The sequence below is a fragment of the Carettochelys insculpta genome, chromosome 29, assembly GCF_033958435.1.
Source record: "Carettochelys insculpta isolate YL-2023 chromosome 29, ASM3395843v1, whole genome shotgun sequence".
Classification (NCBI taxonomy): Eukaryota; Metazoa; Chordata; order Testudines; family Carettochelyidae; genus Carettochelys; species Carettochelys insculpta.
This window is the reverse complement of record NC_134165.1, coordinates 4248644-4267841: the sequence shown is the minus strand read 5'-3', so window position 1 is coordinate 4267841 and position 19198 is coordinate 4248644. Positions and strand designations below refer to the sequence as shown.

Sequence of the window (19198 nt, the reverse complement as noted above, 5' to 3'; positions counted from 1 at the left end):
TCAGCCTGCACATCCACCAAGGCCGACGCTGGAGGAGCTGTTCACTGAGCCACCCAGGAGAGATTCAGGTGCTGCCCAGCAGAGCATGCCAGGCGGGTTACGACAGGTGGTGCACATCCACACATGCCTCAGGGTGCATAAAATTTATTCTGCGCTGATGGAAAAAAATTAGAGGGAACAATGATCAGCACCCGGCTCACACTGGGATCCTGCATGGATGGACACAGCCCTTGCTTTCATATCCACGCACAGCCCGGCTTCACTGGCATGGACCCAGCCCCCAGCGTCACAAGCGCCAGGCCTGGAAGCAGCTGTCACGCCCACCTGAATGATGAGGCAGAGGCCAGGTCGGGAAAGGGCAATTTATACACTGGCATGGAATGCAAGGCCTCCCCTCTGGCCCCAGAGGACCCCCCCCACCAAAGCCAGCGCCCACCTGCACCAGAAGTAAGTCACAAATCAGCTGAGAAACTCATTTCAACACAGGGGCCAGGGTGAATCCCAGCCTTGGTAGGAGGAATTTAAATGGGGGGCAGCTGCGTCCCAAACCGCCCTCCTCCAAGGGCCTCACAGCCAAGGGCTGAGTTACTCCACCAGGTAAGGGAAACAGCAGAGTCACACCCCACCACCCAGGCACAGCGGCATCTTCCTTGGGAGGCCCCCTGCCCCACAGTGCATGGCTGCAGCATCAGCACCTGGGCTTTAAGACTGGGGCACGGGCTTTTCCACCCCCACCTCAACTCCACTGGCCTCCCTGGTCCCAAAAAATCCTTTGCAGCCTCTCTGTGCTAGCCCCTTCCCCGGGGCTGCTCCGCCCCTCGCTGCAGGGCCCCAGGCCTTCCACACCTCACCCGGGGGCAGGGAGGGGGGTGAAAGAGGCTCCCATGGCAGGATGAGACGTGGCCCCCCAAGGCTGGGTACCCCAGTGCCCGGGGCAGGCTGGGAGCTACATTAAAAGCCAGGTTTGCTCCTGTATCAGCCCCCCAGCTGCTGTCACCACTGCCACTTGCTCTCTCTAACTAGCGCTCCCAGGAGCCACCTCACAGCCCAGGAGCGAAGCTGCAGGATTTAGTGCTGGGGGCAGAACAGGAGCCAGGCCGGGGGCAGTCCCAGCTCCCAGGTGGATCAGCAGAGCAGAGAGAGACTGAGGCAGGGGTGCTAGAGGCACAGGAAGTGACAGGTGCAGGCGCTGGGATCTCAGTGCCAGACTCCTGCCTCCCAGAAGGTCTAGCCCATCTGCCCAGACGGAGGCTCTACTACCGCTGGAGCGAGCCCTACAGCCCACAGCTAAAAAGGCACCAGGCCTCGCCCGGCGCCCGAGCTCCAGGGCACCCTGAGCGCAGCTTTGCTGCTCTGCTGCTCTGCTGCTGTCTAGATCCCAACGTCTTGCTCAGCCCAACCAGCACCAGAGGGGCAGGTGAGCTCTTACCTCCCCCCAGGAGCGCCGGTATTTCTCCTCTGCCTCACACTCATCTTGACTCAGTCGCGTGGCAGGGGACCCCAGCCAGATGTCACCTCCTAATGCCGGGTCCACGTGCTAGGCAGAATGCTGGGCCCCAGCTGCTGCTCTGAGGGCCAGGGGAGCGAAGGAAGGTGGGTGGAGAATGTGGGGAGGGGGCAGCGGTACCACTGGAGGATGCATCTAAGCCAGCTGCAGGGATGCACAGACCAGGAAGCAGGGATGCACAGCATACTTGCAGGAGAGGGACAGAGCCTGGCCAAAGTCCCTCCCCCACCCCGCCCACGAGACAGCAGCCCGCAGCAGTCCAGAGCAGGTGTGATCTTGCTGCCCTCTGGAGAGCAGGTTCTGGGAAACAGCAGCTGGAGTTGCACAGGGCCATGCAGTGCTCAGCACTGCCACAAGGTGGGACAGGGGAGCAGAGAGGCAGGAATTCAAACCCCCAAGTTCTCTGTCCTCCCGGGGAGTCTTCGGCCGAGCTGCAGGGTCTGACCTGGCGGCCTCCCTGCGGTCCGGGCACTAGTGACAGTCTGGGCTGACAGGCCTCACGCCACCTCCCGGGCAGCCCTGCTCTTCTTCAGCTTGGAGAGACCCTCGTGGATTCCAGCTTCCGTGACCCTGCAGAGAGGGAGCATGACACAGACGAGCTCAAATTGGATGGATCAAACCCGATGCCTCCTCTGCAGCCCAAGCAACGGGCCTGCAGCTCCAGGTAAGGGAGCTGAGATTTACCCTTCCTCATGGAAAGGGAAAACGCCCTCAACACCTGGAGATCGCCCCAACAAGGAGCGGAGAGCACTGCGGAGCAGGAGCTAGAGGAGTCGCCCTTCAAGGTCAGAAGGGACCACCCTGATCCTGTCTGACCTCCACCAGGAAGCTGGGCAGGATTAGATTTCTCCCAAAACCAACACAACAGTGCCATGGGGAACTGAAGGGTTCAGAGAGGCAAAGAGAGAAAAAGGCAACGGGAGAGCTCAGTCTGACCGAAGGCTCTTGTTTCCCTTTGCCGTGGGATGTTATCAATTGGCATTTAAAACCCAAGCATCAGTTTCAACCACTGTCATTAGCTAATTGCCTGAGCCACCTTCCCCACCACCTGCTTGACGGCCTCGGTTTTCCCACAGCTTGTGAAAAATACAGAAGTGGGGAAAAAAAAAAAAATAGTCAACATAAGAACGGCCAGACCAAAAGGTCCATCTCTCCAGTGTCCCGTCTTCCAGCAGTGGCTAATGCCAGATGTCCCAGAGGAACAAACAGAACAGGGAACCAGCAAGCGATCCATCCTCTGTCGCCCATTCCCAGCTTCTGACAAGATGGCCCAATCGCTACCTGCCCATCCTGCCCGACAGCCATTGATGGACCCACCCTCCATGAATTTATCTAGCTCCTTTCTGAACCCTGTTAAAGTCCTGACCTTCACGACATCCTCCGGCGAGGAGTTCCACAGGCCGACCCTGCGCTGCGTGAAGAAATGCTCCCTTTCCTTTTAAACCCGCTGCCCATTAATTTCATTTGGTGATCCCTACTCCTGGTGTTATGGGAACACGTAAATAACTTCTCCTTATTCACTTTCTCCCTGCCAGTCATGATTTTATAGACTCCATCATACCCTGCCTTAGTCTCCTTACTTCTAAGAGGAAAAGCCCCAGTCTTTTTAATCTCTCCTCATAGGGCAGTAATAAACATGAATCGCTGCTCATACTTAAAAATAAACATGGCTATTAGCCATCAAAATGATAACACCCCAAAGCATCCGATTTTGCTAAGTCTACTCATCAGGTGGTGAAACTGACAGAGAATAAGTTGTGCCCAAATAGCTACTCCACCTGTGCTAGGTGCTTTTACCCATACTGCTCCCAGGATGTTAGAGAGACTAAATAGGGGAGCTCCCCTGCTCACGGCCTATACCAGCCCCTGTAGCACTGGCTTCCTTCTCCACAGTCCTACCCCAAGATCTGGCTACTTACACCTGATTCATCTGCAGTTCCTCCTCCTCTTCCTCGTCCTCTTGAGGCAGCTGTAGGTAAGGGTTGTTCGAAGCCGGGCGGAACTTGTACCCCGTTAGGATGAAGAAAACCAAGGTAGATACTTCAACCAGGAGCTGGAAAGAAGGAAGGAAAGAAGGGTCCTTAGGCGTAGTGATCAGGGTCCGAGATCAGGCAGCTGCTGCTGAAATGCAACTGCTTCTGGGGTGAGACACAACAGCACACAGCAACAGTGTAGGATGGGGGAAAAAAATCCCACAGTGAGTGACAGGAAAGGGAAAAGGAGGCCTAAATATGTGTAGCCCATGCTGGAATTGGGGCAGGAAACTGACCCAGGGAAGGGAAGCTGTCGATATGGCTGCAGGTATCACAGAACATCAAATCCAACAGCGCAGTGCCCCCTAGCAGCACTGGCCAGTAGAAAAACTACCATGGCCAAGACCATTCCCTGAAGCAGCAGGGCTCTCCTTGGCTGTCTCCCAGCCAAGTACTGGCCCAGCAGCCGTCTACTTAGCACAGACTCTCAGTCTCAGGGGGCTGGACTGCAGAGTAAGCAGAGAACGGGGGCAGGTCCATGGTGCTGGCATGCAGCTCCCTGCCCGTCTCTGCTTCCAGCCCAGAGGCAAGACATAGCCAGCCGATGCAACACGTCCATACAGCCCCGCACAAACGGCACTCAAAGAGCCTCCAAGCAGTCACAGCCAGAGCGCAGCAGGGACGGCAGGAGATGTCCCTGTCTTGCCCATCAGGGAACAGCTAATGGATCAGTGACACTGCTCGGAACAGAAGCCAGAAGTCCTCCTCCCACGCCCCCACCCATTAGACTTCGATCTCCTCCCCAGCCCCACTCACCTCATAGAGCCACTGCCACTGGAAGGGGACGGTGAATTTCAGCAGGATGGCGATGACGCGGGAGAAGTAAATGTAACACACGACCTGCGGGGAGAAGAGCGGAAATGAGGTCACAGGCAGGGTCCCGATCCCCCTGCCACAGACCGGGCCAGCACTGCCGGCGTCCCTTAGAGAGGGGCCATGGCCAGGAGCACCTACCATGACATAGTAATGTCGGAAGAGCTTCAGTTTGGCCAGGTTTGTGGCAGCTGGAAATAAAAACACATGGGGAGATGGTCACATGGCAGTGGGGGCAGTTTCCAGATCCCGGGTGGGACCCCAGAGCAAAGGGGTGGGGGAAGCAGATGGGCCAAACCAGACTCGTACCTTTGCCATCTGTGCTGGAGGCCTCCTGGAGGTGGCGAATGGACCTGTGGAAGGACAGACAGATGCTCAGTGCTTCCTGCCCTCCCAGATCCATACAGCCACCTTTCCCTGAGGGCAGTTCCCCTGGCCTGCAGCAGACCAGCATGCTGCACCCATGGGGGCCAGGATTCAGACATCGCCTCTGGCAGGGCGCGGCCGAGCCAAAGCCATGACTCCCGTGGAATTCTGGGAAGAGGCACACTCCCCGCATGCCTGGATCTATGACACCTTACGTGGCCCCATCCAGCACTCCCTATAAACGGGGCGCTTGGGTGGCCACCCAGGAGAGATTTTAATGCTGTCCCACTGGTGAGCAGCCAGGAGCATGTGTTCATGGGTGGTGCACACCCACACATCTCAGCCACATAAAATTCATTCTGCACACGGGTGAAAAAAACAATCAGGGTGACACTGACCTAGAGGGGACAGGACCAGTGTACACAGACAGAACACGGACAGTCCCCATGGGATAGCGGGGTCATTGGCACCACCCTGACCCCGCGAGATGGGAGACACGACTTCCCTTTATAATTTATACCCTCCACACGCTTCTGCATCTTCCGCCCATGGATCAGTGACAATCCCTCCCCTGCCGGTGCCCCATAGCACCTTGGGGTCAGCGCTGCTCCAAGGGGAGAGCACCCCCACTAGTCCCCCATAGTACCTTGGGGTCAGCACTGCCCCGAGAGTACAGCGCCCCCTACGGGCCCCCTCCTGCAGCATCAGGATCAGCGCTGACTTGGGAGAGCGCCCCCTGCAGGCCCCCTCCTGCAGCATCAGGAGAGCGCCCCCCCGGCTGACAACCCACCTGCAACTTTCCTCCATCTTCCACCCAAGCACTGACCCAGCTTAGCTTGTCTGACCAGGCAGGTGCCCAGCCAGAGGCGGTCCCCCCCGCAGGCTCTTACCACACCACAGGGAAGAGAATGGCCCCACAGCAGAGCAGGTCCACCAGGAAGAGGATCTGCTTCCAGGAGGCGTAGTCGCTGCTGCCCTCCTCCGAGGACTCGATGATGATGTAGGCGACATTCGCCAGCACCTGCGCCGTGGGAAAGGTGGGTGAAGGGACTTGGCAGCCCCAAGCAGGCACCCTCTGCGGGCAGGGGGACTGCCCAGCACTGCCCAAACACCTCTCACCCCACGGCAAGCCCGGTACCTCCCCCTTTACCAAGATGTCTGCTGCTTGGTGCTGGAGGTGCAGAGCAGAACCGGGGGGTCACTCTGCCAGACAGGCATTGCCAGCTCCCCCCGGGTAACTTCACAAAACCTTTCCCCAGTCTCCACAGCGGCTTCAAGAGCTATTCGCCCCCACCCCACGCCCAGCTCTTCTTTAGCCCCTTTCAGCTGGCGAGCCCCAAGCAATTAGACAAAGGCAGCAGGGTCACCCCATCTCGCACACGGGCAACGAAGACACAAGGGGGCAAGCGACAGGGCCGAAGTCTCCACAAGCAGGCAAGGGACGGAGCAGGGGCCCCGTTGTCTAGTTCCAGCCCCGGGCTCTGCACTGCCTCACTAAGGGGACTGCTGTTCTGACTCGTTCCCTTTCAGAGCCAGAGTCCGAAACGAGATTGGCTAGAACCGGCCGCGGCTGCCGTGTCCCTGGTCAGTGGGGGAGGGACATCAGGGATCCCCCACCCAGTCCAGCCTAAGGCCTGCCCAGCACAGCTCTGGGTTTCAAGGCACCATGGCAAGGAGGCAGCAGTTCCTGGCCAGCTCCCCCCGGCCCTCGCGCCCCTCACCTGCAGGGGGATGACGATCACAAACAGCTTCTTCTCTTTGTCCGACAGGATGTACTTGATGAAGGCCCAGCCCGTTCCAATCAGCGCGATGGTGATGAAGAGCAGGGCGCCCTTCAGCCTGCAAGGTGCCCAGAGCCCAGTCAGGCGGGTGCCCTGAGCCGGGCAGCAGGAAGGGCCCAGGGTGAATTACGCACGGGCGGTGTGCTTCCTGAGTCACGATGGGGCCAGGCTGAGGAAATCGGGATGCCCCCTTCACTGCGTTACTGCCCCTGCTCCCCACGGTGCCCCTTACTGGGAGCACCTAGGACTGCAGGAACCAGGAGCTCCCCATGCAGCCAGGGGTCCTGCCCTGCTCTACACAGCACCCCCTGCTGGGAACGGCTGGGACTGCAGGAACCAGGAGCGCTTTAAACTGTCCTGCTCTACATAGCGCCCCCGGCTGGGAGCAGCTGGGACCGCAGCAGCCAGGAGCAGCTCACACTGCCCTTCTCTACATAGGGCCCCCTGCTGGGAGCGCCTGGGACCACAGTAGCCAGGAGCGCTTCACACTGCCCTTCTCTACATAGCGCCCCCTGCTGGGAGTGGCTGGGGCTAGAGCAGCTGAGAGCTTTACCCATAGCCAAGACCATCCCCTGCCACTATCAACTCCATTGTGCCTTTCCTAGAACACCCCCAAGGGAGCCTCCTGCCAGTCTTGCAGCAGTGAACCCTCCCCTGCCACCCTCCCAGTGGTGGCAAGCCCCCTCCAAGCCAGTGCCCCCTACTGGGTGCAACTGGGACTTCAATGCTCGCAAGCTTCCCCCTTATCCTCTGGCTTTACATAGCCATGATGCCTCCCTCCGCACAGACCCCGTAACTGGACGCGCTGCACTTACAGGTGGGTGATGAAATACATGACGGCTAAGCTCTCGATCGGGTGCCCCTCGGTGTTAATGAAATAGTAGTTAATCTGAGAGAGAGAGGATGGAGAAGGGGGTCTCAGCTGGAGCCTCTGACTCAGGCTGGGAGAATGACCTCATAGCCAAGGCCAGCTGTTTGGGAGGAGCCAGGAGCAAAGCCAGAAAGCTGCAGGGCTTGGAGCCAGGCACCTCGATGTCAGGGTAAAAGCCATCGCGAGGCGGCCGTCAGCCAGGATGTGCACAAGACGAGTCTGATGGGTCTCAGCCCCGCTTGTCTTTCTGGGGACAGATCAGCCCTTCCCTGAGACGGGCCAGAGATTCCTAGCAGGGGTGACCCAGGCTCGTGGGGAGGGAGCAGGACACCGTCCCTGCCCACATGCAGAGAACAGACAGGACCTCAGGACCTGACAGTGCAGCATTTGGCCACTCACCATGTTCAGTCTGGGCTGATGAGTTTCCAAGGGGGCTGGAGTCAAGCTAGAACCTTACAGGCTCCAGCTTTTCCCAGTGCTCTGAACCAGCAAGACATGGGCAATAATCCACCTCCGATAGAGGGACGTCCCTGCTAAGCCAAGGCTCACAGGGGTCGGCGGAGCCCGACACAGGTTTATACTGATGCGCCTGACTGCAGTGAACACAGGGACAGCCACTGTCCAATACTACCAGGCTCTGCCAGCTGTACAGCACCAAGCACAATGACATCTTGGTCCATAGCGGGGGCACTTAAGGGCTACCACAGTACGGACACCTTGATCAGAGGGTGCTTTTCATCTACAGACCTCAAAAGCACTCTCTAGAGGAGGGCTGGCAGCACCACTCATTTTGAGAGATGGGGAAACTGAGGCACCAGGGGACCTGGTAGGGCAGCAGATAAGCACCCAGGTCTACCATACCATGACCATTGGGCCCCCTGCCTCAGCACGGCTGTCTACTCACACTGTGGAAGAGGAGAGACAGGGCTTTGGTGTACGCTAAGGCAGCCATGAGCCAGTGGATTTTGAAGACGCTGTACCTGCAGGTAGAGAAACAATAAGCCTGACGCCCGTACTGGCTTTGCAGAGGAACCGGGGCAAGGTGGGTACAATCGGGACCACAGGGGTACGGACACAGCCCACCAGTCGGGCGGAGCTCACTTGTGCTGGCAAAGGAAGTAGACCCACACGGTGGCGGCGACCAAGAAGCAGGCAGACATGACCAGGTAGAGTTTGATGAGGGGGATCTCAGCAGCTGACAGGTACCCGTCTGGGTTTTTCTCGCGGATCATCACCTGCAAGGGCAGAAACAGCATCAGTGCAGGTCTGGGGGAGATGTCGGCATCCCCACCGGTCTGAAAATCCCACCCCTAGGGATGCCAGGGTGGCGGAGGAGCTAAAGGGCCTATTGCTTTGGTCTGAAGGCTGGTCTGAGCAGAGGAGGACTGGAAGTGATAAATACAGACCAAGGGCGTATGACGCCATCTCCCCAGTGCGCTGTGACGTTGGAAATGGGGGGCGTGCCCACGGTTTCCTGTCAGACACCTCTGCCTGGTGGATAGAGCCCTGAACTGGAAAGCCAAAAGAGCTGGGCACTGCTAAGGCCCCCTCGTAACCCACTCACCCGCTCCGTGGCCGCATGACAAGCACTTGAGTTCAGTGAAAGGCATCTGAGCAGTCTTAGGCTGCCTGGTCTATACAGCGCCTAGCACAGAAGGGTCCTGGGCATGACGTCAATAGAGACATGTACCACTTTCTGCCCATAGATCTCCAAGCACTTCCGTGGCAGTCAGTATTGTTACTGCCTTTTTACAGATGGGGAAACCGAGGCACACGAGGAACGTAACAGGCCAGTGGCACAGCCGGGTATAGCACCCAGGTTTCCCGAGTCCCAGTCCAGGGCTCTTCTCTGCTTTCTAATCCGCCAGGAGGCAGAGGGGGAAGTCAGTACCAGAAGATTCACTCTGCTGGAGGTTGGTGGGGGGAATTGCCACCTCCCGCAGGCAAACTCAAACTCACGGTGATGTCGTAAGGCAGCTGGTTTGCCGGAGCTCGGTTGTGGCAGTTGTGAAAGTTGAGGTTGTACAGACCTTCCGCCTCCGAGCTGATCAAGACGTGGAACTGCGAGGACAGAGGGGGAATAACCCAGGGCCCAGTGTTACCCGTCAGGATTCTGGTCGGCACTCTCCAGCCTCCCTGCTTGTCGGAGCCCGGCTCAGGAGCCCGCCCAGCTCCAGGGCAAGGGAGCGTCTCAATGGAGTTCCCATGACAGACACATGAGGACTCCAGGAGGGGGTGGGCGAGTGGGAAGGGGGATACCTGGCCTGACAGGCCCTCTGGTCTCAGCTAGCATGGGTGAGGGGGAAGGATGTGTGGCTGGCCTGGTCCCCTGGCCTTAGCTGACATGTAAGGGGATAACACCAAGACACATGGGCCCACTGGTCTGAGCTGGGGAAGGGAGAGGAGAGGGGATGCCAGGCCAGATGGACCCACTGATCTGAACTAGTGGGGGAAACAGCGAAGACCACTAGCCAGGTGGCCCATTGGCTCGTTGCGGGGGGTTTCCTCCAGCCAGCCAGGCGCCACTTACACTGAAGCTGTAGGAGCCATTCACATTCCCCAGATCCAGGATCAGATCCTCCACTTTTTGGCTGGGATCCTGCTGCAAGAGAAAGGCTGGTAAGCCCACAGCGCCGGCTCTGCTGCCGGTGGCAAAGGAGGGACAAGTGGGGCCTGCCCCCGCTGGGGGATTGTCCCAAACCTGGCGCACAACCATGCCGGCAACTCAGCCCTGCTACCACTCCCAGCTATGGGTCTGCAGGCTGCTTGCGCAACGACTGGGGCACTATTGCTCCCAGCTTCCCAGCCCGCCACTAGCTCCAAAGCCCTGTGAAGTTTGCCCCTCAGCCCAGCCTCTCTGTCCCACAATGGGGAGCTGGCACCCTGGGCTCTGCAGAGAGAGGTGGAACAGGGAGGTGGCCAGGGCCAGCTGGGCCACCCAAAGCCTGGTGAACTGGGACAGCTGCCTGGGAACTGCCCCAAGCTTGGCTCGGAAACAGCATTTACCTGCTTGTTGTCTGTCTTCTTCTGGGCACTGTCTGCCTCCGATGCTTTCCCAGGCGCTTCTGGGGCTGGAAGAACAAACACCCGCCTTCATCAGTGTTCAAGTGCCACCCAGATGATTAGCAGAGCGCCCACAGATGCCCACAGCCGGCAACATGCGTTTCGTTCAATGGTGTGCACCCACAAGTTGGTGCGCAGAACAAAATTTATCCCACACAAGGGTGGAAAAAATTAAGAGGAAACTTTGCCCGTCATCAGGCAATGGATGCCAGAAACTCCAGCACCTGCTGGGAACCGCCCATGCCTCACACCTACTTTCAGGCCCTTGCATCAGCTGCTCCCCAAAAAGCACGCCAGGCCAACTCCTTTAGCAAGCTGGTTTGCCCCATGCAGCCCCTCAGTCCCACATGCTTAGCAGAGGTCGGGTGGGTTAGTAAATGAAGGAGACCTCTGTCGAACAGACAGCACTTCTCCTTCCAAGTCAGTGCCAGACAGGAGGGACGGTCTGCATTTAAGGCACTGGACTATGACGTGGGAGATTGGGGGTGCAATTGCTGGCTCTGCACGAGCCTAGACAAGTCATTCCCATTGTGTGCCTCAGTTTCCCCATCTATACAATGTAGAAAAGCCTTTTATTGTCTGCTTAGATTGAGCTCTCCGAGCCAGGGACTGCCTCTTACCACGTGTCTATGCAGCACCCAGCACCTTAATCGCAGCTGTGGCTGGGACAGAAAACACAGCACAATAGGATGCGACAGTTGACATTAACCGCAGTTGTCTGCCAGGCCAACTCCAATAATTTTGAAACGCCTCCCTGAATTAGCTAGCACAGCAGCCTCAACTTCCTGTCCTAAACCTGGGTGCAAATGCTGGCCTGCCACACTCCACCCCACAGGTAGCTGCATTTCAAGTAATGGGGTCCTTCTACATCTGTCATCCAGCTCCGTTCCTTCTAGTGCTTTGACATCTTTGATCAAAGGGACCCCCAAAGCATGTAGAGTTGCAGATTGAGCACACGGAGCAATGCTGGACGGACCTGCCATGTTAAAGCAATAAACTGCAGCGCTCTCATTAAGGAAATAACCGGCCTTCTCTGGAGCAGCACGTAGAAGCCAGGACAGGCCATCTGCAGAGAGCCCAACCTCACTCACCAGGACTGGCCGGAGCCTGGGCTTTGCTGTTGCCGGCGGGTTTCGGATCCGAGCCCCCATGCTGTACCTCAGGGATCAGACCAGGATAAATCTGCAATTTCTTCTGCTCTCCCAGCTGCCGCACTTGGACCCTGAAAGGCCGGAACTGAGCATCAGTATGGGGAGCAAGAGGCAGGCAGATGGGTTCACCCCCAGAGGCAGAAGGGCCATGGAGAGAAGGTAGGGGACTGATCACATGGGAGGCAGCTGGGAGGCCAGACTCTGGGGTTCTGTTCCTAGACAGACAGTGGGGTCTAGTGGTTATAACTGGGAGCCAGGACTCCTGGGTTCTACTCCCAGCTGGGAAACAGATGTGGGGTCTGTTCTCAAAGCAGCAGTATGACTTGGCTGCTGCCCCTTCCACAGAATACTAGTACAGGAGAGACCTCGAGAGGTCACCAAGCCCGGCCCCCCGCACTCATGGTGGGACCAGGCACCATCTAGATCAGCCCTATTAGACCGTTATCTAACCTATTCTTAAGTATCTCCCACAGTGGCGATTCCACCCCTCCCCCACCATCACCTGGCAATTTCTTCCAGTGCTTAACAGCCCTGACAGTTAAGAATTTTTTTTCCTAATGTCCAACCTAAACCTCCCTTGCTGCAGTTTGAGCCCATTGCTCCTTGTCCTGTCCTCAGGAGTCAAGCGGAACAATTTTTCTCCCTTCTCCTTATAAACACCCTTTTAGGTGCTTGAAAGCTGCGCTTGCGTCCCCCTCTCGGCCTTCTCCTAGCTCAAGGCACTCAATTCGGTCAATCTTCTTTCACAGGGCAGATTTTCTAGACGCTTAATCACTTTTGCTGCTCTTCTCTGGACCCTCTCCCGTTTCTCCGCATCTTTCTAGAAATGTGGGGTGCAGATAGAATACTCCAGCTGAGGCCTAATCAGCGCAGAGTAGAGCGGAAGAATGATTTCTCTGGTCTTGCTCCCATTCCTGCTCATATACACCAGAATGAGGTTTGCTTTTTTTGCAAGTGTCACACCGTTGACTCCTACTCCGCTTGTGGTCCACCATGACACCTAGATTCCTTTCTACACCACTCCTACCTCGGGAGTCACCTTCCATTTTGTAGATGTGAAACTGACTGTTCTTTCCTCAGCGCAGTACTTTGCATTTGTCTTTTTTAAACCGCATCCTGTTAATCTCAGGCCATTTCTCCAGCTTGTCCATTTCATAGCTTAACTCCCATTAAAAGACAGTACATAGGCGCACCCAAAGGATCCTCTGTATGCCAGTCACTCATTCATTTATACACTACTGTCACATCCCTTATTTATTCCCTGTCACCACTCACATGGTCCTCACATGCCAGCTGATACCAAGGTGGTTGCAGGCAGTGCTTGGGGGATACGGCCATTGCTCTGATACCCCAGCTGGGAAAGGTTTAGGTCATGGGTGTCCAACCTTTTGGCTTGCCTGGGCCACACTGAGTGAAGAGGAATTGTCTTGGGCCGCATATAAAATATATAATATAGTTAATGTATCTAAATCACATAATAATGTTAAAAGTTTACAATCTTGTGGGGCCACATTACTAGCTGTCCAGGGCCGCATGTGGCCTGCGGGCTGGACACGCCTGGTTTAGGTACTAGGCTGTCTTCCCACTAATGGCTCCAGCGGACGCCACATAAGCACAGACAGAATTTCACTTGCCGTTTCTGTTTGGCATCAACGAGGAAGAGGATTCGTGACTCCCCTCCATTTTGCTCCAAGGTGCAGTTGTGAGATTCCTTCCCCTGCGAAGAGGAAAAGCTGTGAACGAGCCACCTTAATTACCACCAGCTGGATTCAGAGCATGGCCCACTCAGGGCCCTGCTGTGTAAGGTGCTGTACATAGTAAAAGACAGAGTTAGCTTACAATCAAACGAGCCAAGACACGGGGAAAGAGAGGATGACCTGGGAATAAAACTGAAGTCCTAACGTCCAGTCCAGAGCTCTACCCATTAGACCCTGCAGCCTCCCATTCACTTCCCTGAGAGTCAGGTTTTCCAGTGGCCCCCAGACACTCGCAGCTCCCTTTGCAGCAGACTAGCCCTAGAGCAGCGTTTCTCAACCTTTTTAGTACCAGAAAGCAGCTTGCTGCCTTCCTCCACTGCGTCAGGGAGCTCTCAGGGACTGGCACTGGTCCACAGACTGGTCATTGACAAGCACTGCCCTAAGAGAGCCAGGCGGCGAAGCTCCAGAGAGCGGCCAGACAGGATCACTCAAGAGCGGCACGACATATTCCCAGTCCTGCTTGCTGGTCCCAGGCCAGGCTGACTCCAGCTCAACTCACTGTACTCTCCCCTCCCCCTCGCCCCAGTACAACCCTAGACTGCTTGACAGTCACCCTCAAGACAACAGCTTCTACGGAGCTCTCCCATGCAGAGTCAATGGCCACTCACTGGGTAGGAGAAAGCCTCACGAAGCTTCATCCTGGACAAGCTGAAGCCAACCTGCAGAGAGAAACGGTTCGTTTGTTACAACTGAGCCCGTCTCCTGGGGCAGATGCCAGAGCCCCACGCAGGTGGGGCAGGCCTGGGGAGGGGAGTGGGGCAGGGCACAGTAGCTCTGTGTGTGGGGTAGCTAATCACAGTGTCCCCCAGGCAGGGCATGACATTCACAACTTTCTCCTATACTGGGGGGAGGCATCTTCTACCCCATGCCCTAAGCCCCACCCCCATTCCACCTCTTTTCCCAAGGCCACACCACACCTCCGCCTTTCCTCCCAGAATACACCACCCCTCCCAGTAACCCCTGCTCCACCCACTTTACCCACGCCTCCTGCACACTGCAGAGAAGTGGATGGTGCTGGGGGAGAGGGCGCTGGTCAGCTGTGCCTGCTGGTGGGGGGAAGAAGGGGCTGCCAGCGGGTGCTCAGTATCCCCCTCCCCCCAAGAATAGTCCAGCCTCAGAGCACCCCCAGAGTCGGCGCCTATGATTGCCAGCCAGGCCAGCTCACTGATGCAGCACCAATTGGCCGACGCTCAGCTTTCTTCCCCAATAGATTTAGTGTTGGGACTGTCCGTAAGCTATTTGACCAGCCTCAAAAACCATGTTAAGACTCACCCACCCCTTGGACCACCCAAGGATGCAAAATGAAGGGCCCATCCGCTCCCAAGCGCAGTCCAGATTTTAGGGAGAGTCTCTCAGAGCGGGAGATCTCTGCTTCTAGGCACGTCTTCACTGCAGCCTGGGCTCTGATTCAGGTGGTTGCCTCCACCCCCGGCCCACTCACAGCTGGCCTGGCTAAGGGTACAGGCTGGTCTTAGATACTTAAATGATGCCCCCTACACACATACTTGGCCATAGCACCTGAGGGCCTCACAGCATTTATCTTACAAGTCCTGTTAACATTTTGGGGGGAGTTTTGAAGTGTCTTTCTGGGCCTCTATTCCCCATCTAAAGGGCTTGCCCAAGGTCACGCAGGAAGTCAGTGACAGAGCACAGAACTGCTCCCCATATCCTAGGCTAGGAACCTGGGCCATTCTTCCTCTGCCTGATTTGAACCTGGAAAAGCAGGTGTGCCAAACCTAATGTTCAGCTTAACCCCGCTATCTCTGTCCCCATGTCATGAATGCAAAGCACCTTGGCTTGGTGCCATTCAAATCCACACCCTCTCTCCCCTAGCCTAAGGAATTCACTGGGCAGGATGTGGGAAAAGGGTATGTTCCCTGCCTGGCGCCCAACAGAGCTCGCTACATGGCCACCATCCTCCCGAGAGGAGCCACGCCCCAGAGGCAACACTTACCAAAGCCCTCTCCTGCTTGGTGCTGCTGGGACTGAGATGCAGCCGGCTCACGTTCACCTCCAGGGAGCCATTGGCAAAAAAGCCAAAGGTGTTCAAGTGGATGTCAGCCCGCTTCTCGCCCTGAAACAGACAAGCCGGGAAGGCATCACGCGACCCAGCCCGTGAGATTTGCTAGCCGCAGCAGTCACCTGAAAAACTGGGCTCCGCCCAGAAGGCCAGCATGCACGGTTCTCGGGTCGACCATGAGAAACAAGGGACAGCCCCATAAAGCCTCAAGGTGCCCTTTGGAGTCACACTGATGCAGCTAGCCACAGAGACGAGCAGCACGGGTAAGGCCCAGGCAGATTAATCTCATCTCACCAGCTCAAAACTGCTTCTCCTTCAGAAGAGGAAGTGATACTTGGGGGCGGGATGTGGGGAGCGCAGAGGCAGAGACAGGGTGAGATTAGAAGGGTTTGGGCCTAGATCATATGCGCCTGCGTCAACTAAGCACCACTGCGTCAGACGGAGTTGCCTACAGAACGTGAGCTCTGAGGGACGACTGAAAGAACTGGGCTTGTTTAGTATAGAAAAGAGAAGGCTGAGAGGGGACATGACAGCAGTTTTCAAGTACCTCAAAGAGGGTTACGAGGAGGAGGGAGAAAAATTGTTCTCCTTGGCCTCTGACGACAGGACAAGGAGAAGTGGGCTCAAACTGCAGCAAGAGAGGTTCAGATTAGACATTAGGAAAAACTTTTAACTGTCAGGGTGGTTTAACACTGGAATAAGTTACCTCGGGGGGTTGTGGAATCTCCATCAGTGGAGATTTCTAAGAGCAGGTTAGACAAACACCTATCCTGGATGATCCAGATGGTGTTTGGTTCTGCCAAGAGGGCAGAGAACTGGACTCAGTAACCTCTTGAGGTCCCTTCCAGTTCTGGTGTTCTATGGTGCTATGACTATGGTGACCTGTGGGGACAGGACTGCCGGCTACAGGGACAGGCTGGCCACAGCTGTTAAAAAGGACAAGCTCATTGCTCAGTTCAGTCCTGATCTGGGCCTGTCTGGCACTGAGCACCTGAGCCATATTTTTCCCCTGGAGAAGGCACTCAGCTGTGACAGTGTCTGAGTCACAGCCTGAGACCTGAAGACTCCTCCCAGCCTTTGGGGAAGCTCACACCCAGTTCCAAGCTTCACAGCCAGCTCTGATCTCCCTTAAGGGGGAACACTGAATCCCAGGGACCATCACCTCCTCTGAGCTCTGAACCATTTGTATCAATAGTTCTCCTGCTCCCTTCTCCCCAAGGGATCAGATTGGATGTGCGAGATAGGAGGGAGACAAAGAGGTGGTGAGAGGAAAAGGTTGCCGAGGGGAGTGGGGGCAGGGACAAGAGATGAGAACAGGACAGTGACTCCATCCTGCAGAACATTTAAAAAGACACCCCCCACATCTCCTGGTAGGCAATGAGTTCAGGTGACTGTTATCCAGTGTCCTGATGAATGCAGATGGTATTTGACTTTGAGTTGCTGAACAAATACCATCCACATACTGAAATAAAACAAAGCCTGGAAAACCTGGCTGACTTCCTTCTCAGCTGCTCACACAGGAGGATCCAACCCTGTGTTCCTTATCTGAGCTGACACATCCCTGAGCTTTTGGACTGCTGGGACATGTAACCAAGGCCCAGGCATCAGCCTGATGGTCTACCTCCATGTGATGGCCTGTGAACACCTTGCAAACTGGGACCTGCTCACAACTCCCTCCGTGCTACACGTGGGGATTCTCCAAATGCTAGTGATCTTGTTTACATAAGTTCACCTACCTACCTAGGCCCACTCCCCACTCCAAGGTTGGGTTCTCAGGGCACTTCCACCTGCAAGTCCAGGAGCTGCTGTGTTATGGGGGACCCAGCGGAGAAGGTGGTCTGGTGATGTGGAGGGAAGCACCACTGGGAGGAGTGGTAGAGGGGGCTTAAGGATGCTGAGATGATGGGGAAGGACTTAGGTGGATAATGCAGAAGCAGTAAGTGAGGCAGAGAGGAGAGAGGAAACTGGGAGTGGGGGATCACGAGATGCTAGGGAGACCTGGGGCCCCTGGGCTGGGGAAAGAGAGGGGAATCAGGGAGGAGGACTCTGGGAGACTTCCATAGGGGCAGTGTCCCAGGGGAATTCAAGTCCCAGCGGAGGGGTGGGGAGGGATGAGCACGGGGGTTTCTAGGGAGATCACGCAGGGCAGGCCCCAGAGGGGTGTGCACTGTGGGAACAGCAGGGAAGGGAGGAGGTGGCAGCTCACACCCTAAGCAGGGAGAAGTGGGGTTCAGTCCTGTGCTGGGGCAGCTCAGGGGGATCCCCAAACCCAAGGCAGGTCAGTCCCATCACAGGGAGTGATGGAGGTGGTGGAGCCCTGAGACTCGGGGGTCCCACCCTGGGCAGATGATGCCCATTCGAGGGGGGTTCCCAACTCAGGAGCTGGCCCCAGTGGAGAAGATCTGTCCGGTCTCGGGGGTTCAGGCCAGTCCTGTCCTGGGGGTGGGAGGGACGAGCGCCGCTCTGCAGGCGTGAGGGGGCAGCGTCCGGTTCCCCTCCACCCCGGGGGGTAGGGGAAAACGGGGGCGGGTAGGGAGGAGAAAGCCCCGGTCCGGTCCGGTCCGGTCCGGTCCGCCCAGCCCCCGCTCACCGTCAGCACCAGGCGGTGGATGCGGCCCGCGGCGCCCCCCAGCAGCAGCAGCAGCGGCGGGAGGAGCCGGCCCAGCCCCCGCGAGGCCCCGGCCCCGGGCCGGCCCTGACTCCGGCCGGACATCCCTAGGCAGCAACTGGCCACCCCGCCTCGTCCTGTCCCTTTCCGGCCACTCAGACTCCGCCCCCCGCCTGTCTGCGATCCCACCAACCAGCTCTCCTCGACCGGCTTCGCCGCTAATCAGCGCCCAACTCGTCACTGGTATCCGCCTCCTGCCGGAAGCTTAACCAATAGCAGTGCACTATAGGTTATCCCCGCCCACAAGTATTGAGGCTGACAGGGAAGCGGACCAATGGCTGAGTTTCCCAGGTTGTCGTTGGCTGCGCGGAGCGCTGGAAAGTCCACGAAACGCTGACTATATTTCCCATGATGCCTAGCGATAGCGCCTTCCCCTTTCAGGCGGTCACTAGCTGGTACTACAATTCCCAGGATGCTCTGGGAGCCTGGGCCTGCAGCCTCCTCTGGGGTGGGGCTTGGCAGTTCTTGCAGGAGCATAGGACAGAGAACAATTCATAGCACAGAGAACAACTTCTCGGATATTGTCAACCTTGATTACTCTTTTTGGTTCTCTGGGCTTTAAATATGGAGTCAGCTCTGGTCTGGCTGTGGTCCGAAGAAGTGGGTCTGTCCCATGAAAGCTCATCACCTAATCAATTATTTTTAGTCTTTAAAGTGCTCCTGGACTGTTTTTTTTTGCAGTATACAGACTAGCACGACTTTCTGTTACTGTGGGACAGAGAGTATCATCATCCTCAATAACCGTGGGCTCAGCGCCCGTTGGTGTCTGATGCCTCTCTCACTATTTCCTTCCATCTTTCCCTATCCAGTGCAGAGTGGCTTAGTTTCTGTAGACTAGCTCCGCACCAATCTACTACATCATCTGTCCATTCTCTGTGGGGTCTGCCTCTTCTATTCGAACCTTCCATTATGCTGAATACTAGAATCTTGATTTTTCATTCGTCGTTCATTCTGCAAATATGTCCAAATAGTTGTAGCTTCCGTTTTATAACCTTCTGCAGCATGTTCTCTTTCAGCTGTATCTTCCTATAGAATTCCTCATTGGTGACCTTCTGCATCCATCCTATTCTCAGAATCTTTCTATAACAACTCCTTTCGAACACGAATATTCTTCTCTTCGAATCTTTCGTTATCACCCATGTCTCACATCTGTACAACATGCTGCTGA

The 19198-nt window shown here is 56.5% G+C and overlaps 1 protein-coding gene across 4 annotated transcripts; it reads right to left on the bottom strand.

Moving 5' to 3' along the window:
- Positions 1–490: 490 nt before the first annotated feature.
- On the bottom strand, positions 491–18101 carry GPR108 (G protein-coupled receptor 108). Of its 4 annotated transcripts, none has more exons than XM_074979653.1 (18): positions 17953–18101; positions 15297–15416; positions 13951–14001; positions 13220–13302; positions 11526–11656; positions 10378–10442; positions 9902–9973; positions 9331–9432; positions 8473–8606; positions 8276–8351; positions 7316–7389; positions 6441–6558; positions 5610–5740; positions 4663–4706; positions 4495–4544; positions 4297–4380; positions 3427–3560; positions 491–2077 (listed from the first exon to the last, which is right to left on the bottom strand). In XM_074979653.1, the coding sequence occupies exons 1-18, from the start codon at positions 18073–18075 to the stop codon at positions 2005–2007; spliced, it is 1665 nt and encodes a 554-aa protein (XP_074835754.1). In that variant the 5' UTR covers positions 18076–18101; the 3' UTR covers positions 491–2004. The 4 variants fall into 4 exon arrangements, with proteins under 4 accessions (XP_074835754.1, XP_074835755.1, XP_074835756.1 ...); XM_074979654.1 differs by having other exon boundaries at positions 9902–9970; XM_074979655.1 differs by lacking the exons at positions 15297–15416; positions 17953–18101 and adding an exon at positions 14615–14671.
- Positions 18102–19198: the final 1097 nt, after the last annotated feature.

Coding starts and splice junctions, on each gene's coding strand:
- GPR108 (XM_074979653.1), bottom strand. CDS start 18,075: ATGTCCGGCCGGAGTCAGGGCCGGCCCGGGGCCGGGGCCTCGCGGGGG. Junction 4,707..5,609: donor ATTCTCTTCCCTGTGGTGTG/GTAAGAGCCTGC, acceptor GTCCTTCCACAG/GTCCATTCGCCACCTCCAGG. Junction 4,545..4,662: donor CTCCAGCACAGATGGCAAAG/GTACGAGTCTGG, acceptor TTTTATTTCCAG/CTGCCACAAACCTGGCCAAA.